The sequence below is a fragment of the Lynx canadensis genome, chromosome D3, assembly GCF_007474595.2.
Source record: "Lynx canadensis isolate LIC74 chromosome D3, mLynCan4.pri.v2, whole genome shotgun sequence".
In the NCBI taxonomy this organism is placed as follows: Eukaryota; Metazoa; Chordata; class Mammalia; order Carnivora; family Felidae; genus Lynx; species Lynx canadensis.
The window spans coordinates 87,315,760-87,342,894 of NC_044314.2; the positions used below are offsets into that span (position 1 = coordinate 87,315,760).

The 27,135-nt window shown below is 41.0% G+C and overlaps 1 protein-coding gene across 5 annotated transcripts in view; it reads right to left on the minus strand.

Annotated features, from left to right (window-relative positions):
- MPHOSPH9 (M-phase phosphoprotein 9) overlaps positions 1-27,135 on the minus strand; it is a 60,822-nt gene that overhangs the window by 4,358 nt on the left and 29,329 nt on the right. For 3 of the 5 annotated variants that reach the window (XM_030336233.2, XM_032595319.1, XM_030336236.1), the window contains 10 exons: positions 18,969-19,016; positions 17,955-18,019; positions 16,409-16,510; positions 8,145-8,279; positions 7,098-7,273; positions 6,209-6,355; positions 5,311-5,431; positions 4,445-4,548; positions 3,230-3,477; positions 2,846-2,914 (listed from right to left, as the gene is read on the minus strand). In XM_030336233.2, the coding sequence (XP_030192093.1) occupies positions 2,846-2,914; positions 3,230-3,477; positions 4,445-4,548; positions 5,311-5,431; positions 6,209-6,355; positions 7,098-7,273; positions 8,145-8,279; positions 16,409-16,510; positions 17,955-18,019; positions 18,969-19,016 (1,215 nt within the window). Of the gene's footprint in view, positions 1-2,845; positions 2,915-3,229; positions 3,478-4,444; positions 4,549-5,310; positions 5,432-6,208; positions 6,356-7,097; positions 7,274-8,144; positions 8,280-16,408; positions 16,511-17,954; positions 18,020-18,968; positions 19,017-27,135 lie in introns of those variants that run through there. The other 2 variants (XM_030336234.1, XM_030336237.1) reach the window with 2 other exon arrangements.

Below are 27,135 nucleotides of genomic sequence, written 5' to 3' on the forward strand. Positions count from 1 at the left end.
TGGTGCCTTATCTCACGTATACATATATCGAGCAACTGTTTTCTGACAAGAATTTCTAAGTTAAAAAGGAAGGAAAATGATGGAGGAGTTTGCTTCCCAAGAAGCAAGAGCTCTCACAACAAAGCAATGTAACAACTTCTTTCTTTTCTTTTCTCTCTCTCTTTCTTTCTTGAGAGAGAGAGAGAGAGAGAGAGAGAGAGAGAATGACCACAAGCAGGGGAGAAGAGCAGAAGGAGAGAGGCAGGCTCCATGCCTAGCACAGAGCCTGACATGAGGCTCGATCCCACAACCCTGGAATCATGACCTGAGCCAAAATCAAAAGTTGGACGCTCAACCAACTGAGCCACCCAGGTGCCTCACAACTGCTATTTTTAAATAAGCAGTACCAGTGTTAAGTAAATAGTGCCTGGAATATATATTTATCATTTTGGATACTTTATTCAGTATTAACTCCAATGGTATCTGTAATAAAACTTAAAAATTCCTCTTTAACAACTTTAATTATTAAAAGATCACACATTCATGATAAAGTATTTAGAAGACAGATGAGTAAAAATAACCATTGTTCCTCTTTCCTTTTTTTTTTCCTGCAGATATGCACATCATTTTTAAGAAGAAAAATAAAAACAAATTCTCTACTTAAAAACATTTTTTGGGGCGCCTGGGTGGCTCAGTCGGTTAAGCGTCCGACTTCAGGCAGGTCACGATCTTGCAGTCCGTGGGTTCGAGCCCCGCGTCGGGCTCTGGGCTGATGGCTCAGAGCCTGGAGCCTGCTTCCGATTCTGTGTCTCCCTCTCTCTCTGCCCCTCCCCCATTCATGCTCTGTCTCTGTCTCAAAAATAAATAAACTTAAAAAAAAAAAAAAAAGCTGCTGAGGATTCAACTCAGTTTAAAAAAAAAACACATTTTTCAATTGAACTTGTTATGAAATATCTTTCTATGATATCCTTTTAAATCAATGTGCAATATTCCATTAGATTTAACCAAGAATCTTTTAGTAGAAATTTAGGTTGCCTCTAATTTTGGATATCATAAATAATGCTGCAATAAATATTCTTTTTTTTTTTAATATTTGGAGGGGTTTTTTGGGGGGGGAAGCAGAGAGAGAGAAGGAGTCAGAGGATCCGAAACAGGTTCTGTGTTACTGACAGCAGACAGCCCAATGCATGGGTTGAACTCACAAACTGCAAGATCATGACCTGATCCAAAGTCGGACACTTCACCGACTGAGCCACCCAGGCGCTCCTGCAATAAATACTCTTAAAAAAATATTTCTTTACAAACACCTGGAAGTATTGCCTTCTTTACAAACACCTGGAAGTATTCCCAGAAATAAAAATGCTATGTCCAAAGAAATCCAAAATTCTAAAGCTTTGGACCTAGGTAAAATTGTACTCCAGAAAGTTTATGATAATTTCTACTTCCACCTGCCGTGTATGAGAATATAATTTTCTCCATCCTGGGTACTGGGCTTTATTTTTTCCCCCATTTTTCTTTAAATACCTATCAATGTAATCGTTTTTTTAAAAAAATAATGCTTTGGGGGCACTTGGGTGGCTCAGTCGATTGAATGTCCAGCTTCGGCTCAGGTCATGATCTAATGGTTTGTGGGTTTGAGTGCTGCTTCAGGCTCGCTGATGTCAATGCGGAGCCCACGTAAGATCCTCTGTCCCCACCCCCTTCGGCCCCTCCTCCCCCCCACCCCCCGCCATCTCTCTCAAAAGTAAATAAAACATTTTTTAAAAATAATGCTTTTGTTCAAATGTGTACTGTTTTTTACTCATTGGTCAGGCTGAATATTTTTCATCTTTTTTCTGCCCAATTTTACCTTTTCCACTTATGAATCCTATATAAGCATGCTCAGCCCCTTTTTGCTGTCACTGGTCTCCTTACTGGACAGAAACAGCTTTGACATGTATGAACAGAAACTACTGCCTTTTAAGTTATTTTAAGAGCTTATATTCATTACATAAAAATATGTTAAACAAATGTTTTAGATAAATTTAGCATCAGAGTACCTATAAGTTTTCCTTCTTCCTTCCCAAAAAGGAGGAAGGGTTTCCTGTGTTGAGTCTTATCAATTATTGAGTAAAGACTTTCAGAACAACAAAAATAATAAAAAAGACTTAAAGTCTTAAAGAGAAGTTAGGGAAATAGGTCCTAGAAAAAGACCTCTGTTGTTTTCTTAGCATTTTGTTCCTTCTGGTATCACAGATCAACCTGAAAATGAACTTCTCCTAAAGTTAAAGCACTGAAAAGCCAAAACATGCAGTTATGTAAGAGACCTATCCCTATCGTTATGGTTAAAACATTACAAAAAGAGCCGATTTTAAATGTCCCATGGTTTCGTGCATTTTAATTCTCTCTGAAAAGCAATGAAAAGAAACGCACACGAGTCGCTTCGCCTACACCCTCCTGCCCGATGGTGGAATCACATCTCTCTTTAACCTCTACAGCTCATCCAGCTGCAAAGTGCAACTGTTTTTTACATGTTTACTAAATGGAAAGGGGTTCAGAAATAAATTAGATTGGGGAGGAAGAAACAAACACCAAAAGGGACATTTAATGTGAGAGTATTAACTTAATGTACCATCTTTTAAAAGACAAACTGCAGAGTGGCATGAAGGCATGAACATCTTTTTCATGAAGTACAAAGGTAAAATCACTTTTTATTCCCAAAAGCTAGCCTGCAGTTCTAAAATGCACTATAATCACCACTTTTCTAAAAGGCTAAAAGTTTTTCCTCCCAGTTGCTTCAGGATGCCTAAAACATCATCTTGGATAAATGGAGCGCTAACCGGCATCACGCTTCTAAAGCAGATTCAAGCTAAGTAAGATATTTCACCTGATTTAATCTTGTCTGCAAAGTGATTCGTCCTCCAGTAGAAGGCATTCGACTTAGCGCTGCCTCGATCTGTTAACACACACAAAAACAAATTAAGTAAAAACAGAAGAATTCTATCTAATTCATGGCTGGGGAGTTTATAACAGAATGGACAAGACAGACTTCAGCCTAGTATTTTCTTGTCCGTCTCGCCTTCACGTAAGTCCCTCCGCCCTAATCCGCAAGGACAGCTTAGCTCCAATGCACTCCTAGCACAGCACTGGTGTGCATCCACAGTAACTTCCTGGGATGGTCTGACTCAAGTAACTCCCTTCTGACCATCCCTCAGACATAAGCATTTGAGTTCAGAGAAAGATTTTTTTTTTAAGTTTTGTTTGTTTTTACCTGGTCTTTTTCTTTTGTAAGTTCATCAAAAAACCGTTCCGTTTCAGCTAGGGTCCTAATTTTTGCTGTATACTCAAAATCATTACCATGTGGTGCTACTGACGTGGGCTTACACTGTTCATAGCTAACTGATTTATTCTTCTCCCAGGCTGATCTCACAGACACTTTCTTCACTCCGTTTGGCAACAGTTCGGGAGAAGAGCTATGATTAACATGGATGTCGGTGGCTGTTTCTGAATATTTTTTTTCTGTCAGAGAGAAAAGAAATTTATTTCTTATCAATTTTCTTAATAGATCCTTTACATAACTATATATGTCATCCAACTTCACTTTCTGAAAATGGCTGCCACAAACCAAAAAACATGAAAAGAGACACAATAATCAATCATATTTACTCAGTGCTTTTTCTCCAAAGAATTCTAAAAGTCTTACCCTCGATTTGGCACCCTGCACAACTTCCCTAAGTCAAGGTAGGTAAACTTTCTGTAAAGTTAAATGAACTTTAAACTTAAAGCCAAGGGGCGCCTGGGTGGCGCAGTCGGTTAAGCGTCCGACTTCAGCCAGGTCACGATCTCGCGGTCCAGGAGTTCGAGCCCCGCGTTGGGCTCTGGGCTGATGGCTCAGAGCCTGGAGCCTGTTTCCGATTCTGTGTCTCCCTCTCTCTCTGCCCCTCCCCCGTTCATGTTCTGTCTCTCTCTGTCCCAAAAATAAATAAACGTTGAAAAAAAAAAAAAACTTAAAGCCAAAACAAAAACAAACAAACAAAAAAGTTAAATACTAACTACACATTTAGTGGATACACAGCCACACCAACGGTGAAGAGCGAGAGTCTCATGGGCCTGCCCCAGTGATCCACATGCATTATCTTAGAACTTTATTCCAAACTTAGAAGATAAATGAGAAAAAAGGAAAAAAAAATCACCGAATACCTAAGCTGCATAGAAATTACAGAATATAAATATTCAGAAAAACTGAACAGTATGGCCCTGGTAAGGAAGCATTAACAATCCCTGTACCTCAGTTTCCCAACTTTTAAATGAGGATCACAACATTGACACACAATATGAACATCACGCATGCTTATTTTTAAAGGCCCTTGCGCGGAAAAATTATTTAAGCGCAGGACATTAGAACATTTAGAACCTTGAAAAGATACCAGAAATTCACAAAATGAAGGACTAAAACCATAACTAATAATTTTTTAGGAAAAGATACCTTCCGAGTCATCTAGAGGAAGAAACTGGAGTTGTTTTCTTGGATTGGTACGTTGTAACGCAGACACAGGAACAGTATCTAAATCATCCAAAAGTATATCAAATCTATTGAATGAAGCAAGTTACTTGTGAGAAAAAAATGTTAACTGATTTTCCCTATCTCCACTAGAAAGACGAACTGGCATCCAGTTAACTCACATATTTTTTAAAAAGAAAGCTGGTCATACGATTTTCTAAAACTGAAATTTGTATTTCTAACACAAAATTATATATTAGACACGTAAAGCATTTATCCATATGTTATCTCCTTTGATCTTTATAACAACCTTACAAAATAAACAGAGCAGGTATTATTATCCTCGTTTTACAGAAAAGGAAACTGAGGTTCAATGTGCTTAAGTAATTTCTCCAAGAGCCTGATAGAGAGCTAGGTCACCAGCTCTTACATCTGAGGAGTCAGGCTTCCCCCGGCCGCACACACTGCTGAGTACACTTCAGAGGACAATTTTTCAGGCGCCCAGGGAAACTTACCAGGAAAGCCCACCTTCTTGTACAAATGGCTCAAAAATTTCCCTCTATCATAAACCTTTTCAGGAAAACAAAGAATTATCATTCTATATCCAAAAGCTGGAAGGGATTCTGAGGCGGTATTTAAATTTACTAGTAGCTAGTTTATATGGTTAAAAACTGTTTTCATGTTTTATAGTACTTTTTTTAGTATGACACTCATTTAAGTGATTTAAAACCACAGAGTTCCCACTGATGAATGAAAAATGAGTGATAGCTATAGGTATAAGCTGACACTTGTAAAAAAAAAAAAAAAATCGAGAATATATATATTTTAATCTACTATTTTAGAGAACTTACCGAGCTGGACTGCTTTCATTTTTGCTAAGTAGATGACTGAATCCCGGGGACAAATTTTCTTTAGGGGATCGCTTTGGACTATAAGCCACAGTCACTGGTGTTAACATAATCTCTCTTTTTGCTGCAGAAGAAAATGAGGAGGAAATATTCTTTTTCTTCTATATAATACATACATCGGCAAAACAAGCTTTCTTTTTCAGGACGTTTTCTAACTTTAAATGGAATACAATTTCATTGTAAAACCTTCCAAAAGATAAATAAAAGCATACACAATAAAAATAACTCACAATCCTATATCATCTAGAGGGAACCACTGCCAACACTTTAGTACATCAGACTGTAGTTTCAGCACCCTGACTCAAAACTGGTTTTTCAGGATTTTAGAAGTCGACTGGAAATGAGATGGAAACACCAGTACACCAGTGAACATTCCTATAACACAGTTATATACAGATATCTTCAGCTGTTCTCAAAATGGAAAATTGAGAAAACAGAAATCCAATGTTTAACCTTTAAAACCACATCCATAACTGGCTAAAGAAACCTGAGGCAAATAGATGCAAAGAAGCATCTTTTTTAAGCTAGCTTAATTTGTTTGAACTAATGTTTCATTAGACAACTGTCAACGATCTGAAAAACTGTGAAGTGGTATTAGTTGCAAAAAAAATTTGCTGGACACACAAAATATTTTAATATACTGTGATTTCTTCAGCTCGAGTTGTAGTATCTGTGCAATCAGGCAATGTTGTTATTGAACAAGATTCTATTTTGGGATCCTGCGTTCAAAGTACTCTACTAGGTGCCAGGGAGAGCAGAAGGCAAACAGAAAACATCAGGCATGTGTGCACGGCTTGGATGCCACTGTGGAGTCCAGGAGATATATACATCTAATTCTTACTTGGAGTACTTGATTTACGAGTCGAAGGTGGTAAAGACGAGGATCTCTGCGAAGCAGAGTTAAACCTCTTCTGTCTTTGTTGGGCACATTTCTCTGGGGACCGACTTGCACTGACAGACGTTTCGGTTTGCCGAGGATTCACTAATTCTGTAACAGACAAAGGTCAAAAAATAAACAAACAAAACAAACCTAGCTTCAGTTACCTCCCTTTAACAGATGATTACACCAAGCAAGCAATTGTCATCATTTAGGTTAGAATGATTATTTGCAAATGCACGTTATAAGGATAAAAAAAGTGCTGGATGAAGAAAAATGTGGGAGTTTATAACGAATTCATTCTGGCTCCGTTTACAAGTGCCATTCAAGGTGATTTTTCAAGAGAGATTATTTTTAGAAACCAGGTCACTAATTTATTTACTAGGAGATAGTGCTTTGGAGATGCAATGCTGAAGATGTTAACCGTGTGATCAGCAGGCCCGACCAAGTGAGCACTGGAGTAAGTAGGAGGAGACGCAAGTACCGTTGACCTGCACTTGCGAGAAAACCAGGCCTCCCATACTTCTCGTCCTGCTGAGAGATGCTCATTAACCAAGAAAGGGAGAGAAGAAAACGTTACATCTCACTTTATGAATACCAACGGTCTGTCTTAACGTTCTGACGTGAGACAAACCGATGTAGAAATTTCTCAAATATCTTTAAGAATGCCGCATAAATCTTTACTAATCAGAATGTAACACGTAGTCTGCTTTGTATAAAAGGTGCCTATTATGCCATGATTGTGATAAGTTATGAACCAGGGGATTTAAAGAAGGTGGTGTAACTGGGGGGCGAAGGGGAAGGTATCTATAATCTATTACCTATCTATATCAAACAAGGAAAAAATGCTTACTATTTGAGGTGTCCTCTTTCTCTGTCTGTGTGCCCCAACTTTTCAATATTTTTCCTTCATCAAGCTCTTTTAAAGCTTTCATGATTGGTGTATCTGAAATCTCTCTCTGTTTCTTTATCAATACGCTTCTTGGTGAACTTCCAAATGAAGAATCCTTTTCCGGAGGAGAATGGTACCTTAAATAATAATTACAAGACATGCAATGCTATGGACTGAATATTTGTGTCCCCTCCCCCTAAAATTCGTATGCTTAAGCCCCAATCCTCAGTGGATGGTGGGAGGAGGTGAGGCCTTGGGGAGGTGATCAGCTTTAGATGAAATCATGAGAGTGGGACCCCCCTGACGGAATTCGTGCCCTTATAAAAAAAAGCGATACAACATCTGTCTGGACACAGTCACCAAAGAAAGACCATATAACTAGGAAGAGGAGCCTCACCAAGAACCCAACTACGCTGGCAGCACCCCAACGTCGAACTCTCAGCTTCCAGAACCACAGAGTAAGTGTTTCTTGTTTTAAGCTGCCGAGTCTGCGGTGATTGGATACAGCAGCCTGAGCTAAGACAGAGCTCGTGGGGTTGTCAGGGGAATAACACGAGAGCTGACAATTACGCTCCACAATGAAAATGTATGCTTTATAATATAAATACATTACGATCGAACCTGCATGTAATAGTCCAGTGCTTCCCAATCATTTTCCCAGCCTCGCACAGGCAGGAATATCGTATTTATATGGTGCTCTGGAGTAATACGGTTGTTCGAGCTATCCAGAGCCTGAGAGGATCGACACCTTACCCAAACCGAGAGCCCATGCACAGCGCACCACTGTGTCGGGAGCACAGAGTGGGGGACGTTCTGCTCAGCCTTTGATGGTCAAGAATCCTAAAAGCATTTGTTTTTCAAAGTAAACTAAAAATCAGGTCCTCAAAATTAAGGCATTGAAGCCAGAAAGAGAAGGCTCTTTATATCTTCCTGAACATTTAAAAGCAATTAAAATCTCTATGAAACCGTAACAGTTCCTAAATATGACCCTTGAGAAAGCTACCTTACCCGGGAACACAGGTTTCCACCAGCTGGTTATTCACTCTATTATCCTGGGTGTCCAAAGGCTGGCCAGTAAAGATGGAATACTCCGCGCCTGGTATCAGCCACTTGCGTCTGCTGACGTCGGAGGTGGCCAGCGTGCTAGGACAATGAGAAATGATCTGAGGCGTTACAGGCTCGTGCTTCAGTTCAGACTGAACACATACAGAAAACAACCTGCTTTGAAACGTCATCTACGCATTTGTACAGGAATTTAAAGACCGCATAAAGCAACCTTACGTTAGATACGTGAACTCTGTTTCATCGTTTTCAGATCCAACTGAACTGTTATTTTAGGTTCTCTGTTACTTTGGAGTATTTCTGCATTTCAGTCAAGATTCAGGTACTCCCCTCTCTACGCAGCTTTGAACACCCCCAACCGACCTCCCACCACACTTCCTATGCTTCGTACACACCCCGTAGCTCAGGCCACGGCCACGCCAGCCAGACTACCCTTCTTGTTCCTGCCAGACCGGCACAGAAACATCCTCCATCTCACAGTCCAATGCAGTAGCCACTACTCACATACTGCTATTGAACACTTGAATTGTGGCTAGTGAGATGAAGAACCAATTTTTAAATGCGACTTAATTTTAATGAATTTTAAAACTTTTTTTAACATTTATTTTTGAGAGAGACAGAGTACAAGCAGGGGAGGGGTAGAGAGAGGGGGAGACACAGAATCCGAAGCAGGCTCCAGGCTCCGAGCTAAGAGCAGAGAGCCCAACGCGGGGCTCGAATTCACGAACTGTGAGGTAATTTTAATTAATTTAAATTTCATAGCCACACGTGGGTACTGGCACTAATGTACTGAGTAGTGCAGTTCTAGGCTAGTACCTGCCCCATCTTATGAAAACCCTGCCCAGCTGAGGCTCACACATCATGCATTACCTGGCCCTTCGCCAGACTCCAGAACTGGTCTCATCTTCTCCACACCTGCTTCTGACCCCGCTCTGGGCAACGTCAGTGTCCATGCAGAGGAGTGGTCCAGGACCTCTCCTAGTGACTGGACTCTGCTCCTGCTCACTCACCCCCCTCAGCACACACTCAATGGACTTTGTCATCAACAGTGAACACCCCCCACTTAAGAAATCACAACTCAAAGATTCTTCTGGCTCACCCACTCAAGTATCACCAAGGCACTGTGTCCCCAAGGCCTGTGATCCTTGGCCTCACCATTTTCTATGTATCACCCCTCCAGTTCCTCTCTACCTACTCTGGGACGCACACCCCCGATAATAGTTACTCACTGCCTTGCCCCCTTCCCCGCTCCCCTCCCATCACACCCAACTGGCAGCAGAGCCCTAACCCTGGAGGACCACAGTGGCCTCACTTCTGAGCGTCTACAGTCCTACACTTGGGCTTTGCTAGAAAAAAGCCACCCATCCGTGCAGACTGGGCTATCATTACAGAATCACTATCACCATCTCAACAGACACCCGACACCGGCTGGCAACATACCTTTCTGTAATCAACGAGCTCCAATTCTCCAACAGGACTACCTTTCAGCTTCTCCACTCTCCTCAAACCTCTTACCCAACCCTGATGGTCAGGTGATAACCTCGCATCACACTTTGGCGAAGAAGAGAAACCTAGAGAACAGAGCCGTCTTCCTCCCTCTGCTCCCTTTCACAAATTTCTTACGACTTGCCTCTATTTTCATTTCAACTCCCAGTCACTCCCTTGCTTTGGTCCTCAATTTTTTTTTTTTATTTTTTTTTTAATTTTTTTTTTTTTTCCAACGTTTATTTATTTTTGGGACAGAGAGAGACAGAGCATGAACGGGGGAGGGGCAGAGAGAGAGGGAGACACAGAATCGGAAACAGGCTCCAGGCTCCGAGCCATCAGCCCAGAGCCTGACGCGGGGCTCAAACTCACAGACCGCGAGATCGTGACCTGGCTGAAGTCGGACGCTTAACCGACTGCGCCACCCAGGCGCCCCTGGTCCTCAATTTTTAAATTAAGAAACATTGCAAACATTTTTAGAAAATTACATGGGGCACTTGGGTGGCTCAGTTGGTTAAGCATCCAACTTCGGCTCAGGTCATGATCTCACAGTCTGTGAGTTTGAGCCCAGCGTCAGGCTCTGTGCAGACAGCTCAGAGCCTGGAGTCTGCTTCAGATTCTGTGTCTCCCTTGCTCTCTGCCCTTCCCCCACTCCTGCTCCGTCTCTGTCTCTCAAAAATAAACATTAAAAAAATTTTTTTATTAAAAAACAAAAGTGACAAAGACCACTATGAGCACCTGTACTTGGTTTTAACAAATGTTAACATCTTACCATATGTGTTTTCAATGGAAAGACAAAATTCTATATATGTGGTTGTTTGTATTTTTTTTAATAATGTCCACTTAATGTACACATCCTTCTAATGCTGCTGCTTCTACTCAACATGTTTCAGATACCCCATGTTAACACAGACAGGTGTGTCATTTTAATCATTTGCCTGCAGAATGACTATACTGCCCATTATTGATTCTTCGTCCGGTTGTGGATGTTTAGTTTCCAACACATCACCTTTCTTTTTTTTTAATTTTTTTTTTTTTAACGTTTATTTATTTTTGAGACAGAGAGAGACAGAGCATGAACGGGGGAGGGTCAGAGAGAGAGGGAGACACAGAATCCGAAACAGGTTCCAGGCTCTGAGCCATCAGCACAGAGCCTGACGCGGGGCTTGAACTCACGAACCGCGAGATCATGACCTGAGCGAAGTCGGATGCTTAACCGACTGAGCCACCCAGGCGCCCCCCAACACATCACCTTTCAACAGTGCTACGATTAACACATGTAGGAATTCCTCTAAGGTAAATATCTAAAACCAGAAGTGTGCGATTTGGGGTGCACATATATTCAGTCTTAGTGGATATTACCAAATCACGCTCCAGTCAAGCTTACTGATTTTCAGTCCAACCACTACTTTGAGAGTACCTCTTTCTTCACATCTTTGCCAAACTTTGCATTGATTAGAGTTAAAGTGTGGCCTGTCTGACAGTGTGAGTGGTGTCCCATGCTTGTTTTAATTTAATTTTTTGATTACTAGTAAAATGAACATCTTTTCATTTTATCAGCCATTTATATGTCTTTTTCTACGAATCGTTTGTTCATGTTCTTTTATCATTTTTCTATTGAGGAGACTTTTTCTTTCATAGTTCTTTATATGGTGGATATGAATCCTTTATTGGTTCATGTTCACTTCAGCATGCATAGACACACAGATCATACTCATGCACCAACCGTCTGCTTATACAATCTTGATTATTTGCAATATTTCTGTTAGATTTTTAAACAGGGAAACACCACAGGGGCGCCTGGGTGGCTCAGTTGGTTGAGCGTCCGACTTCATCTCAGGTCATGATCTCACGGTTTGCAGGTTCAAGCCCCGCGTCGGGCTTTGGGCTGACAGCTCAGAGCCTGGAGCCTGCTTCACATTCTGTGTCTCCCTCTCTCTGCCCCTCCCCCGCTCGTGTGTGCGCGCTCTCTCAAAAATAAATAAACAGTTAATAAAAAAAATTTACACAGGGAAATACCACAGATACAACTCAAGCCCCCTGTGTACCTCTCCAATATCATTCCTCCCCAAAGCAACCACTTACACTAAATTTGTAATGTGTACATACATTATACTTTTACTACTTCTATATGAACCTGTAAGAATACGTACAACTGTTCTACATGCTGAAGTCAATATAAATAGTATCCTACTTCTTCTGCAACTGGTTTTTCGTTGTTCCAAATTACGTTCCTAAGATTAAATCATGTTAATGATCAACTTCAGTGGTTGGCAAATTTTTCCTGTAGTCAAATAATAAATAAGTTTTTTGTGTTGTTTTTTATTATTTTTTTAATGTTTAGTTTTTGAGAGAAAGAGACAAAGTGTGAGCTGGGGAGGGGCAGAGACAGAAGGATACACAGAGTTAGAAGCAGCTCTAGGCTCTGAGCTGTCAGCACAGCACCCTACACGGGGCTCGAACCTACGAACCACGAGATCATGACCTGAGCAGAAGTCGGACACCTAACTGACTGAGCCGCCCAGGCACCCCTATTTTGTCTTAATAAATAGGTTTTATGGGCCAGATGGAAGAGGTTTCTGTTGCAACTACTCAACTTAGCCATTGTAATGCAAAGCAGCCACAGACAATAGGTAAATGAATAAATGTTATTTATGGACACTGAAATTTCAATTTCATGTAATTTTTACATGTATGAAATATTATGCTTTTTTTCCCATTTAAAAACAAAACACCGGGGCGCCTGGGTGGCGCAGTCGGTTAAGCGTCCGACTTCAGCCAGGTCACGATCTCGCGGTCCGGGAGTTCGAGCCCCGCGTCGGGCTCTGGGCTGATGGCTCAGAGCCTGGAGCCTGTTTCTGATTCTGTGTCTCCCTCTCTCTCTGCCCCTCCCCCGTTCATGCTCTGTCTCTCTCTGTCCCAAAAATAAATAAACGTTGAAAAAAAAAAAATTAAAAATAAAAAAATAAAAACAAAACACCTTTCTTTGCTCATGGGCCTTCCAAAAATGGGCAGCAGGCTGGATTTGGGCTGGGGGCTGTGCTTGCCAATTCCTGATCTAGCAAGTGCACTCTCACACATACAGCACCATGCACAAATATATCACAATATATTACTGTTCCAGTTGTTAGACACACAGGTCGCCTTCACTTATTCTACACAACATTCTCAACCAACGTTCACATCTGTCCCTCTGTGCAAACTGCTCTCCAGGCCACCAACCCCTGGCTGGCGCACCTAGGGATCCCAAGTCCCGCTCACTCGCTCTCTCAGCTGCGGCCACAACACTGGCCACTTGGGGGTTCCTCCCAGCGTGCTGGCAGCTCTTTCTCAGCTTCTTGTGCCAACCCCCACCCCAACATCGGGACCTCAGGGCTCTTCAGAGCTGTGTCCTACACCACCTATCCCGTGGTCAAGCACTACAGAATGATAATTCTACAATTTGTAAATCCAGCCTGAGACCTTATTTCTGAGCTCCAAATGCAAATGTATAATCACCTGCTGGATTCCCATTTGGAATCTGTAGGAATCTCAAACTAAAATATTTGGAATAGAAATTCTGATCCTTGGGGCGCCTGAATGGCTCAGTCAGCTAAGCGTCCGACTTCAGCTCAGGTCACGATCTCGCGGTCCGTGAGTTTGAGCCCCGTGTCGGGCTCTGTGCTGACCGCTCAGAGCCTGGAGCCTGTTTCGGATTCTGTGTCTCCCTCTTTCTCTGACCCTCCCCCGTTCATGCTCTGTCTCTCTCTGTCTCAAAAATAAATAAACGTTAAAAAAAAAAATTTTTTTAAAAAAGAAATTCTGATCCTTACCCCATGGCCTGCTCTTCCCATTCCTTCCCTAGTTCAATATACGGAACCCTGAGTCGCTCCAGACAGAAACCAAGACATTATTGGACACTTCCCTTTCGTATCTTGTTACCTCATTCTTAGCTATGTTCTGTGGATTCCACCTCCAGCACCCTCCCACCTTTCTCTTCTGTCCATTTCTACAGACATCACCCAGCGGACACCACCTCTCCCAGCACTACGATAGCCTAATTAGTGTGTCTGTTTCTACTCTTCTCCTCTCCGTCTTCTCCTCATGGCAGGTGCATTAAAAAAATAGAAATCAAGGGGCGCCTGGGTGGCGCAGTCGGTTAAGCGTCTGACTTCAGCCAGGTCACGATCTCGGGGTCCGTGAGTTCGAGCCCCGCGTCGGGCTCTGGGCTGATGGCTCAGAGCCTGGAGCCTGTTTCCGATTCTGTGTCTCCCTCTCTCTCTGCCCCTCCCCCATTCATGCTCTGTCTCTCTCTGTCCCAAAGATAAATAAACGTTGAAAAAAAAAATTTTTATAAAAAAAAAAAAAAAAATAGAAATCAGGGGCGCCTGGGTGGGTCGGTCGGTTAAGCGTCCGACTTCGGCTCAGGTCATGATCTCACGGTCCGTGAGTTCGAGCCCCGCGTCAGGCTCTGTGCTGACCGCTCAGAGCCTGGAGCCTGTTTCGGATTCTGTGTCTCCCTCTCTCTCTGCCCCTCCCCTGTTCGTGCTCTGTCTCTCTGTCTCAAAAATAAATAAACGTTAAAAAAAAAAAATAGAAATCAGATGACCTAATTTTACCATATACAACCTTTCAGAGGCTTCCCAACAGACTTAAGAGTAAAATCCAAACTCTCGACCATGTATGGCTTAGAAGGTGATGGATGATAGTCTACGATTTCATCTGGACCTACTTGACCTCTTGCTGGCAATATTCGGGCCACAGAGGCTTCCTCCAGGTTCTTTAAACATGTAAGCTCTTTCCTACCTCAGGACATAGTGAGGCTAATTTCTCTGCCTGGAACATCCCCCGCCCTCACGTCCCCACCCCAACCACTCAGCACAGGGCTTACACCTCCCTGCTTACAAGTCACCTCCACAGAAAGGCCTTTCCTGACCCCAATCCCACCCCACTCTTGTTCTCCCACAAACGTTCAATTTCAGGTACTTACAATTTTTTTTTCTTTAAATAATTCACTATGTTCTAACTTAAGATTAATTAACAAAGATCTAGAGGGGTGCCTGGTGGCTCAGTTGGTTGAGCGTCCAACTTCGACTCAGGTCATGATCTCGCAGTTTGTGAGTTTGAGCCCCGGGTCAAGCTCTGTGCTGACAGCTCAGAGCCTAGAGCCTGCTTCAGATTCTGTGTCTCCCTCTCTCTCTCTGCCCCTCCCCCGCTTGCTCTCTGTCTCTCTTTGTCTCAAAAATAATAAACATTAAAAAAAAAAAAAGATCTATGGGGCGCCTGGGTGGCGCAGTCGGTTAAGCGTCCGACTTCAGCCAGGTCACGATCTCACGGTCCGTGAGTTCGAGCCCCGCGTCGGGCTCTGGGCTGACGGCTCAGAGCCTGGAGCCTGTTTCCGATTCTGTGTCTCCCTCTCTCTCTGCCCCTCCCCCGTTCATGCTCTGTCTCTCTCTGTCCCAAAAATAAATAAACGTGGAAAAAAAAAAATTTTTTTTAAAAAAAAAGATCTAGGGGCACCTGGGTGGCTCAGTCAGTTAAGCGTCTGACCTCGGCTTAGGACATGATCTCATGGTTTGTGGGCTCGAGCCCCACGTCGGGCTCTGTGCTGACCCCTCAGAGCCTGTGGCCTACTTCAGATTCTGTGTCTCCCTCTCTCTCTGCCCCTCCCCGCCCCTCAGGCTCTGTCTCTCTCTCTCAAAATAAATAAACAATAAAAAAAAATTTTTTTAATAATAAATAAATAAAAAGATCTAAAGAAAGTTTCTCATTCGACAATTACAACCTAGGTTAAAGTTTACAATTTAACAATCTTTCCGATACACATCAGTTTATGACCTTATGATACACTCATTTAATATTCTTTATAAAATCATAATAAAAACCAATTCTAATACGAAAAAAAACAGCTCTGGGGCACCTGGGTGGCTCAATCGGTTAAGTGTCTGACTTTGGCTCAGGTCAAGATCTTGCAGTTTGTGAGTTCGAGCCCCGTGTCAGGCTCTGTGCTGACAGCTCAGAGCTTGGAGCCTGCTTCGAATTCTGTGTCTCCCTCTATGTCTCTGCCCCTCCCCCCCTCGCTCGCCTTCTCTCTCTCTCTCTCTCTCAAAAATAAACATTAAAAAAAAATAAAAAGAAAAAAATAGCTCTATAAAAGTATCATCAAGATAATGCTCTGAGATTACAACAAAGCTAATTCTGAATAACTAAAAAAACTAAAAAGAAAAATCCTTACAACCTAATAAAATCCACTATCTTTGTAGATATGTCCATTAACATAGGGATACAATTTCTGGAATTTTAGGGCTAAAAGACCTTTTGAGGTGCTCTAGCCCAATGTCCTGGTTTTTACAGATAATAAAATTGAGCTCCAAAAAAACCTCAAATTAAGTGATTTGCCTAAGGTCACACAGCTGGGCAAAATCAATGAATAAAAAACATTCTAGGTCTCTTTACACCCCATCAGATTCTATTCCCTCCTTTTGGCAAATGCCTCTGCATAAGACCTTTTATAATATCTAATAATTAGATGGTTTTTTGTTTTTTAAGTAAGCTCTACACCCAACATAGGGCTCTAACTCATGACTGAGCCAGCCAGGCGCCCCATAATTAGATGTTTTTACACATCTAAGTTCTATAATGACACTTAACCCTGACTTTCTCATGATTTAGACAGATGAGTTTCTCAGTTCACTAAAAGGGTGCACCTATTTCTAGCTTTACTGAGATTAAACAAAATCACTTACTTGGCACGTGAGGGTCTCACAGGAGTTCTAGAATTATGACGAAGACTTAACATATTTTCATGCTCTACTTGCTTGACCTGAGCTTCAAGTTTTGAAATTGTTCTAATTCAAAAGCAATAAGATAAATTAAGTACACAATAGATTTTAAATATAGCTCAACTACAAATTACTTATTTAACAGACCCTTCTAGAAACTGCTGGTCCATACACCTGTTTTCACAGTAAAATGCCACCAGTAAGCTTAAAAAAGCTGAACAAAATTGGAAAATAAACTGAAAGACAAATACATTAAACTCTACAAAGAAGCATTTCACATACTACAACTGAAGAAAAAGACAACAAATGGCTTTTATATAGCCAAGGAAAAAAAGAAAAATTATAAATTTGACTACAGATCAAACCACATGGTATAAATTTTAAAAATAAAATAAAACCAAGTACTCAAATAAAATGCAGTTCTAGTATGTTTCATTCTGAACGTATATATTCATGCATATGAAATCTAGATAGGTAATGCTTTCACAAAAGAGGAAGCAATTTTAATATAACATCCAATAAAAGAGCTAATAAGAACTTCCTAATTTTTAAAAGACACAAAGGCTAAACTATCCTGAACAACTCTCTACCTACAGGCAACTCACCTCATTTGTGCCATGTTCAGAATAAAAGCCTATTTTCAAATTCACCAACAGGGGTAAGTACTCTGGTACTTCTGTTTTGAAGCTACCTTGGCATTCCTTCTGTTCTCTTAAACTCTGCATATGTGTTCATCTCCTTCTAACCTCAAATTCTTGTCTGCCCTGCTGCGAGGAGGGTTTGAGGAAGAACAACAGCTCTAGCAGGGCTGACACTTCGTGCCAATTTGACAAGGAAGCTATTGGCAGAACTGAATGCATCCCAGCAAAGACCTAAGCAAATGAGCAGGCCAGGCAGCATTCACGTTCTCTCCAACCTGAAGTCCTTAGGAGCGCAGTAAAATCTCCAAAGAAGGGACGTATCTCCAAATACAAACACAAAAGCACCCTCCAAAGCCAATTAAAAATAATTAATCATTTGCCATAGAGACCATTTATGCCTCTGTTTCTATCTAATTAAGCAAATGAGATCACAAATGTAGTCCCCAAACCAGGTTTTTAAGAAAGTAGATGGTCATAAAGTTGGTGTGAATGCTGTTTTCTTTTGGGAGCACAAATATCATTTGGTGAACTAGACTGCCTCTTAAAATTCTCTTCTTCTTTTTTAAGGATAGATTAAATTTCCTTTCAAAGGTTTAGTACCATTTAGATTTTGCTTCGCTGACCAAATAAATGTTTCAGGAGTGCACACTTCTCAAGCACAACTACCAATCTACTCTAATCATTTAAAAATCTTTGGCTAAAATCAAATGTATTTCCAGGTCAGGGGAAGATCAGGATAAAACCTGACCTCAAAGTACCTAAAAATCCTCAAGAAAAACTTCCTTTTCATCGCTTTCGGTACAGACACATATTTATATGCTAAAAGAATAGAGGCATAATTATCTTATTAGAAAGATAACACATTTTACCTTTTCAAATCAGAAATCTGAGTATGTGCATCAAGCAATTTGTTCTCGGTTGTATTTAATGTATCCTATGAAAATAAAGGAAAAATTCAGATAACTGGAATATTCAGGTTTATACTCCTTTTATTTTAAAATACATAATATAAAACAAATCTAAGGTCACACCAGAGAGCTACAAAGAAAATTATGCAGACACTCCGCAAATACAGCATTGACCACAGAGCCAATATGCACAATTCAGGGGAAAAAATGAGACAGCAAAATGCTGGTTGATACAAGTAGCTCTATGTACATGACCTGTGTAATAGGTATAGCCTATGATGCTTTCCTTAATTCTGCACAATCCAGTGTCAAAATGGACATATTCTAACTACAACTTGCCTAAAACCTCAGTAGTAAACACACAGGTATTTGTTTTGCCACTTAGTAAGATTTCACATGTGGTAACTGGCTCCTGACCCCCCAGAATTCCCTCCTGCCTAGCTGTGCAGGCCTTTTCACAACCTTGAATGATCACAACCCTGTATTTTATGCAACACAAGTACTTTGGACCCCACTTACAGCATTATTGTGGGGTTTTGTGGAATTCAAACATATAGTTCCCAAACAGAGCTTTCATTAAGAATTCAAGCATTATCAATAAACTCAAACAATCCCACAAAAAGCTACTGCTTTAAAAAACAAAACTTTGTATTTAAATATTATTAAATAATTATTTTCATCTGTATGGTTCTTATATTCTTCTAAAAATTTCATCTCAACTCATCTCAAACACAACAGCCATTCAACATTTCTGAAGATTTCAAAGAAATCCAACAAATCTGCAACATAAGCGGGCAAATATTTGCCTATAAGGATGCTGACAAAGATGAGGTGATGGAGAGACAGTCTAACTAAGGCGGCTAGATGGAGGTAGAAGAGGGAGAGAAAGGGAGAAGAAAGGGTCACCCCTCTTCATTTCCAACCCAGTGTTTCTGCCCCTACATGATGTTCAGAACATGAATCATCAACCATTACCTTTACTCTTTCGTGTTCTTTTCCAAGGGACTCATACTCTCCTAAGAGCTATAAGGAAAAACAAAAAAATTGCACCACAAAGTTAAACATTATAATAGCAACTCAGAGATGGTCTATACAATAGCTGCCCTTACTCTTCAAAAATGCAAATGTCATGAAACAGAATGGTTAACACTGTGTTCCAGATTGAAGGCGACTAAAGAGATAACAGAAGTGAATGTAAGGCATGATGCTGGGTTGGATCCTGGACTAGAAAAAAAAAGTGTCATAAAACAATAATTTGGATGTAAATTGCACATTAGACTTCTTTACTTTGATTCGTTCTGTGGCTATGTACCGAAGGCCCTTGTTCTTAGGAAATACACACCAAAAGGTAAGGGTAAAGGGCCAGGTGTGCAATTTACTCTCAAATTGTTCAAGAAAAAAAAATGTATGTGTGAACACATACATATGGGAGATGATAAAGCCAATATGGCAAATGCTAACAACTGTGATCCTAGGTAAAAGGAATATAATCGTTCTCACAAATTTTCTCTAAGTTTGAATTTACTTCAAAATAAAAAGTAAAACAAAAACAATTTAGTGGCAGTCCAGACCCCTTGAGCAGTTTGTTTGTTTACTTATTTACTTATTTATTTAGCTTCACGCCCAGTGTGGGGCTTGAACTCACGGCCTGGAGATCAAGCCCTGAGCCAAGATCAAGAGCTGGATGCCCAACCCACTGAGCCACCCAGGTGCCTCAAGAAAGCAATATTTTAAATGATTAAAATTTGTGGGGCACCTAGGTGACTCAATCAGTTAAGCGGCCAACTTTGGCTTAGGTCATGATCTCATAGTTCGTGGGTTCAAGCCCCATGTCAGGCTCTGAGTGAACAGCTCAGAGCCTGAAGCCTGCTTCGGATTCTGTCTCCCTCTCTCTCTGCCCCTCCTCCACTCACTCACTCTCTGTCTCTGTCTCTCAAAAATAAATAAAACATTTAAAAAATTACCAAAAAAAAAAAAAGCATAATCCCAAGTCTAATATAGATTACTTATTGTGGCTCCTGAGTTCAAGCCCTGCGTCGGGCACTGTGCTGACAGCTCAGAGCCTGGTGCCTGCTTCGGATTCTGTGTCTCCCTCTCTTCTGCCCACCCCTCCCCTGCTCATACTCTGTCTCACTCTCCTTCAAAAATAAACATTACAAAATTATAAATAAATAAATAAATAAATAAATAAATAAATAAATAAATAAATAAAAGTTGAGTGGTTAGAGCCCAGGACCTTTCCCCATCCTATACAGCAGCAGACTGACCAGTCAGGCAACAGGACTCAGTGAAGGTGAATGAGACACAAATTCAACTTTGGAAACCCAAGTGCAACACATGGAGGAAGTAAAGGGATAAGGAGAAGATGGAAAAGTTTTCAAAAAAACAAAACACAAAACACAAAACAAAACCCACCATGGCTCCCCATCCCTCACTGCCACCAGATCCTGGATGAAAGGTCCCAGATAAGAGACTGGGAGACTCTTCCTTGGGAAAACCAAACAATCCCAGAAAGAAGACCTCTACATAATTACTCCATGATTGCTGGTAAGTAAAGGCTACCAGGAAGTAAGTCACATCTGTACACATACAGTCTCCAAATGGCTTTTGATTGCCTCCCCCTTAAATGTGAGTCTAGTAAAAGAACCAACATTAAAAAAAAAAAAAAAAAAAAGGCAAAAACATTCAATATGAAGCTGATTTCAAAAGGAAAGGTTAACTTGGAAGAAATAATAAATCAAAACTAAAGAAGTATTACAAGAAAGCTATTACTAATATCCTCAGAGAAGTAGCTGCTATATACATAAAGCAAGACCAGAAAGCAATGAAAAACTAGCAATGAAAGGACAAGAAACAGCTCTTAGAAACTAAAAATGAGAGAGAAAATAAGTTTAATACTAAAACCAGAAGATAGAGAACGAAGAGGCTATGATGGAAAGTAAAGCATAAATAAGTCTCAGAAAATCAACCCAGGGGCACCTGGGTGGCTCAGTCGGTTGAGCATCTGACTTTGGCTCAGGTCATGATCTCATGGTTCGTGGTTTCAAGCCCAAGCTGGGCTCTGTGCTGACAGCTTGGAGCCTGGAGCCCGCTTCAGATTCTGTGTCTCCCTCTCTCTCTCTCTGCCCCTCCACCATTTGTGTTTTCTCTCTTTCACAAAAATAAATAAACTTTAAAAAAATCTGATAAGAAAATATACCCTAGAATTCTATACTCTTAGCCAAATGACATGCGAAAGACCTAAATCTTCATCCACAATAATTATGGATATTGTTAAAAATTCAAGAAATCGGGGCATCTGGCTGGCTCAATTGGTGGAGCATGCAACTCCTGATCTTGGGGTCGTGAGTTCAAGCCCCACTTTAGGTGTAGAGCTTACTTTAAAAAAAAATTGGGGGGGCGCCTGGGTGGCGCAGTCGGTTAAGCGTCCGACTTCAGCCAGGTCACGATCTCGCGGTCCGTGAGTTCGAGCCCCGCGTCAGGCTCTGGGCTGATGGCTCGGAGCCTGGAGCCTGTTTCCGATTCTGTGTCTCCCTCTCTCTCTGCCCCTCCCCCGTTCATGCTCTGTCTCTCTCTGTCCCAAAAATAAATAAACGTTGAAAAAAAAAAAATTTTTAAAAAAAAAAAAAATTGGGGGTTGGGGCACCTGAGTGGCTCAGTCGGTTGAGAGTCTGACTTCGGCTCACGTCATGATCTCACGGCTTGTGAATTTGGGCCCCGTGTCAGGCTCTGTGTTGACAGCTCGGAGCCTGGAGCCTGCTTCAGATTCTATGTCTCCCTCGCTCTCTGTCCCTCCCCTGCTCGAACTCTGTCTCTCTCTGTCTCAAAAATAAATAAACATTAAAAAAAAAATTGGGGGCACCTGGGTGGCTCAGTCGGTTAAGCGTATGACTCTGGGTTTCAGCTCAGGTCATGATCTCACCGTCCATGAAACATGGTTCTCTGTGTTAGGCTCTGAGAGGATAGCGCAGAGCCTGCTTGGGATTCTTACTCTCTCTCTCCTTCCCTCCCTCCCTCTCTCTCTCTCTCTGCCCCCCTGCATGCACTCTCCCTCTCTCTCTCTCTCAAAATAAACATTTTTAAAAAGTTTAAGACAAAAATAAAAAATAAATAAAAATTCAAGAAATAACATAAGCACATTATTTAGAAATACATAACTATTAAAATAGGGTATCTAAGGAGAAAAACCTAACAAAGGATGTGAAAGGGCTTAATGAAGAAAACTACAACACTTTGTTAAGAGACTTTTTTAAAAAAGATTTAAATAGAGGTATAAACCGCATTCATATATGGGATGACTCAATAAGTCTCAACTATCTCCAAATTAATCTATAAATTTAGTGAAATTCCAAACAAAAGCAGAATTTTTGCTTTGTTTTCTTTTGAAGTCATCTCTACACCCAATGTGGGGCTTGAATTCATGACCCCAAGATTAAGAGTCACATTTTCCACCAACTGAGCAAGTCAGGAGCCCCAAAAGCAGTTTTTTTGTTTTTGCTTTTACAAAATAGGATAAGCTGACAGTAATATTGACATGAAAAGATACTCTATTTGAAAATGGCTCAGTCAGACGAGTATGTGGCTCCTGATCTTTGGGTCATGAGTTCAAGCCCCACCTTGGGTGTAGGGATTGCTTAAATAAACTTTTTAAAAAATGGTGCTGTGACCATCGGTTAACCATTTGAAACAACAGTCAAGTTCAGTTCACATCTCACACCATACATACGAGGTAATCTGGGGTAGCTTAAAGGCCTAAATGTATAAAGCAAAACTTTATAATTTTAGAAGGCAATATATAGGAGATTAATTTTCTGATCCTTGAGTAGGAAAAGACTGTGTAAACAAGACATAAAAGAGGCCTAAACTGTAAATGAAAAGACTGTATTTTGAATATTGCAATCTAAAACCTGTACCCCATAAAAGAGAACGCCAAGTTAAATGCAAACCACAAGCCAAGAGAGCTGCAATACAGATTAATCACTGCACATCAATCAAACCAGCAAAAAATTAAGACGTCTGACAATACAAAGCATTGGAAATACTCTAGAAAATAAGAACACTCATCGATTACTGGTGGGAAAATGAACTGGTACAACTATTTCAGAGGGCAATTTAGCAATATTAGCAGCATCTAATGAGGATGACAGCGTTCACATTCTATGTCCCAGCCACTGCATACAGAACACAGGCTCTTGTGGCAGATACTGTGTACCCCAAAGAGGCAGCGGCAATATTCTGTTCACAAAAGGTCTTCCAGAACCTCGAGACACCCCATCAAGAGGTGGTACCTACTTCTTCTTTCCTTGAACCTGGAAGACCTTTGAGAGAGACTGTGTAACAAATGTGTTCATTCCATCAGTCACTCCTAAGAAGGCAGGGGTGATCAGAAATGGGTGCATGGGGGGACTTCAATTGTATCTGTGGTATTTTAAATCCGAAGATGAGTGCTTGGTCCACATGTGCTTTTTCTTTTTATATACCTGAAATATTTAAAAGCTGTTTAAAAATGAGTAAAAGCTGCATATATCAGCATGGTAAATCTCAGAAGCAATGCTGCAAAAAAACAGGTTGTAGGAGGGGTGCCTGGCTGGCTCGGTCAGTAGAATATGCAAATCTTGACCTCAGAGTCGTGAGTTCAAGCCCCACGCTAGGCGTGGAGGCCGCTTAAAAATAAAAAAACAAAACAGGCTGCTGGAAGATATAGGTAGTACAATTCATACATAGTTCATAAACATTACTATATATTGTTTATAGACACGTGGGTTTGGAGCAAAAGTAGAAAGAAATTCATGGGGAAACCAAGAGTGTATTCAGCATAGCAGGTAGGAGAGAAAGGAATAGAAGAGGGTGTTTCAACTGGATTTGCAGACAGCTGGTATGTGGATGTTCTATCTATTACTCTCTGTACATCTCCCTAGGCTTGAAGTATTTGACATAGCAAATGCAAACAAACAGTGTCATCACTGGCAACATTAATATAATCTCAATTCAAAACAACATTCCAATGATCCAATGAACAATGAACATACCTAGTACTAGATCTCCGTTTCTACATATTTTCCACTTAAAGGAACCAGGGCTCGTTGCAGTCATGAGTGATTTAGAGCTATGGGAAAGTACAAGCTGAGCCTGGAATATCTTGCTATGCCAGGAAGCGTGGATGTGCTCAGGGAATGACAGGAACACGTCAAAAGGACACAGGAGCCAGCCAGCCTAACACTTACCCCACTGGCCAAAACTAGGACAAAGCAAGCGTCAGAATAATAACCATAACAGCGACAGAAAAAAGAACTATATAACCCACTGAATAAAATAAGAATCCATGAGTCCACGCTGACATAAATAAACAAAGGAGAGCAGAGAGGTCCTCCTTTCAGAAAAATGTAGGAGGGGTAATAGGAAAAGCATCATTTGGCAACCACCATAGTAATTACCTGTTTCAGGAAAGACTCCTCATGCTAAAGCTAGTGGGTAAAGTCTGATGAGAAGAAGGTGATTTACAAAGTCTTAAAATATCCCCTAATACTTACAAATTCCAAACTGGGAGTTATAACTTTACAGTGCAGACACCAGGCAAACAGCACCTTAACCAAGAGATCAGGGTTAACACCACAAAGTGAACATGGGCCTCCTGATAGGATGTGCTAAGAAGGCTCAGCTTCCTTCCACTCTTGGGCATTACAACAACCTGAATCTGACTGCAAAATACAAACCCGAACTGAAGAACATTCTGCAACAGTGCTGTCCAACAGAACTTTCTGCAGCACTGGAGATGTTCTCTTATCTGTGCTGCCTAATGGGGCAGCGACAGCCTCATGCGGCCGCTGACAGACTGATAAAGCAAATAGAGCCAAATGTTAAGATTTAGAATCAAGGTGAAAGGTATTTGCAAAGTTTTTATACAATTTTTGCTACTTTCTGTACGTCTGATATTATGGCAAAGTAAAATGTGCAAGAAGTTTTAAAAACCAGGATCTCATCATGTACTTGCACACAAAATTATACTGTTAATACACACGAATAAGAACAGTAATAACCAGGGGCTCTTGGGTGTCTCGGTTGGTTAAGTGTCCAACCCTTGACTTCTGCTCAAGTCATGATCTCATGGTTCATGAGTTTGTGGGTTCAAACCCTGCATCGAGCTCCATGGCTGACAACGTGGAGCCTGCTTGGAATTCTGTCGCCCCCTTGCTCTCTCTCTGCCCCTCCCCTGCTTGCATTCTCTCTCAAAATACATAAATGAATGAATGAATGAATGAATGAATAAACAAACATTAAAAAAAAAAGAGTAATAATCAAAACCATGTGAAGTTGTAATCAAATATGACATAGTGAACAGAGTGTTTATATCCACTCTCTCCTGAAACTTGACTATCAGAGAATAAAATACATAGGGTTTATTGATAAGATGTACTGAAATGGCACTTTCCCTCTGTGGTTTTCCTCCCAATATTCCATAACTATAGTCTAGTCATAAGAGAAACATCCCAAGGGACACCCAACAAAACCCCTGACCAATCCTCCTCAAAACCGTCCAGGTCATCAAAAACACGGAAAGTCTGAGAAACTGTCATAGGCAAAAGGACCCTAAGGAGGCGTCATGGTACCTAAATGTACTACAGAATCCTGGGACAGAGAAAGAACATTAGGTGAAAACAAAGGAAATCTGAATAAGCTATGGAATTCACTTAATAATAATGAGTCGACATTGGTTCATTAATTGCTACAAAATACCATACTAATGTGAGACGTTAATAACAGGGGAACCGTGCAGGACATACAGGAACACGACACTATCTTCTCAATTTCTCTGTAAATCTAAAACTGTTGTAAAAAATAAAAGTAGTTTTTAAAAAGTGTGACTGCAAGGGCACCTGGGTGGCTCAGTCGGTGGAGCCTCTGACTTCGGCTCAGGTCATGATCTTGCGGTTCATGAGTTCAAGCCCCACATCGGGCTCTATGCTGACAGCTCAGAGCCTGGAGCCTGCTTCAGATTCTGTGTCTCCCTCTCCCTCTCCCCTCCCCTGCCCGCACTCTGTCTCTCTCTCAAAAATAAACAAACATTAAAAAAAAAATTTTTTTAAGTGTGACTGCAAACCATAAATGTTTTCAGACATGGAAGGCTTCAGAATTTGTCTCCCAAGTACTCTTTTTCTCAAGAGATACACGCTGGCGAAACAGAGAATTCAACTAAGAAAGAAGTACAGGATGCACACAAAACAAGAGACCTAATACAAGAAAGAAGCAAAGACCATTCCCAGGATGATGGCAAAGGTAAGTCCCAGACATCTGTGTATCCGACCCCAAGAGCAAGCAGCTCATAACAAAGCAGAAGTATTTGGAGGCGGGAGCAAGTACTAAATACAGGCTACTAATCAAGTTAAAAAAAAAAAAACAAAGTAATTATTAATTCCAGGGAAAATAAGAGAAAGGAAATGTAATCACTGAACACTGCAGCCTGGCTCTCAACAATATTTACACAGACAGTAAGGAATACTGAATATTGATCTAACTGTCAATGATAATACATCTCATTTCAAATCTAAAACACCATTCACCAGAAATCATACCGTTATTTACTACTATTTTCTACTAAAAGAGAAAATAAAATGCGGCCAATTAAACTACGACACCACGGTGTAAAGATGTATACCAATTCTTCAAGTTGTTAAAATGTAAAAGAACAATATCTTAGAATCAAGTTAACGTATTAATCACACTGAAAAGACAGAGAGGGGGCGCTTGGGTGGCTCAGTCGGTTAACCGTCTGACTTCAGCTCAGGTCATGATCTCATGGTTCGTAAGTTCAAGCTCCATGTCAGGCTCTGTGTTAACAGCTCAGAGCCTGGAGCCTGCTTCACATTCTGTGTCTCCCTCTCTCTCTGCCCCTCCCCTGCTAGCACTCTGTCTCTCTGTCTCTCTCTCAAAAATAAATAAACTTAAAAACAAGAAAAAGAAAGGAGAGAAGTGTTTGTATCAGGAGCAAATGGTGTAAGAAGGCTAAACTGTGGCTTTCCTCGCACAGAAGTCGATATGTAATGTCTGAAACTGATGAGGAAAAAAAGAGAAAGAGAAATATAAGTTTGTTACATAGAAACATGGAGAAAAATGCTACGAGAAACCACTAAAAGAGCTGAGAGTG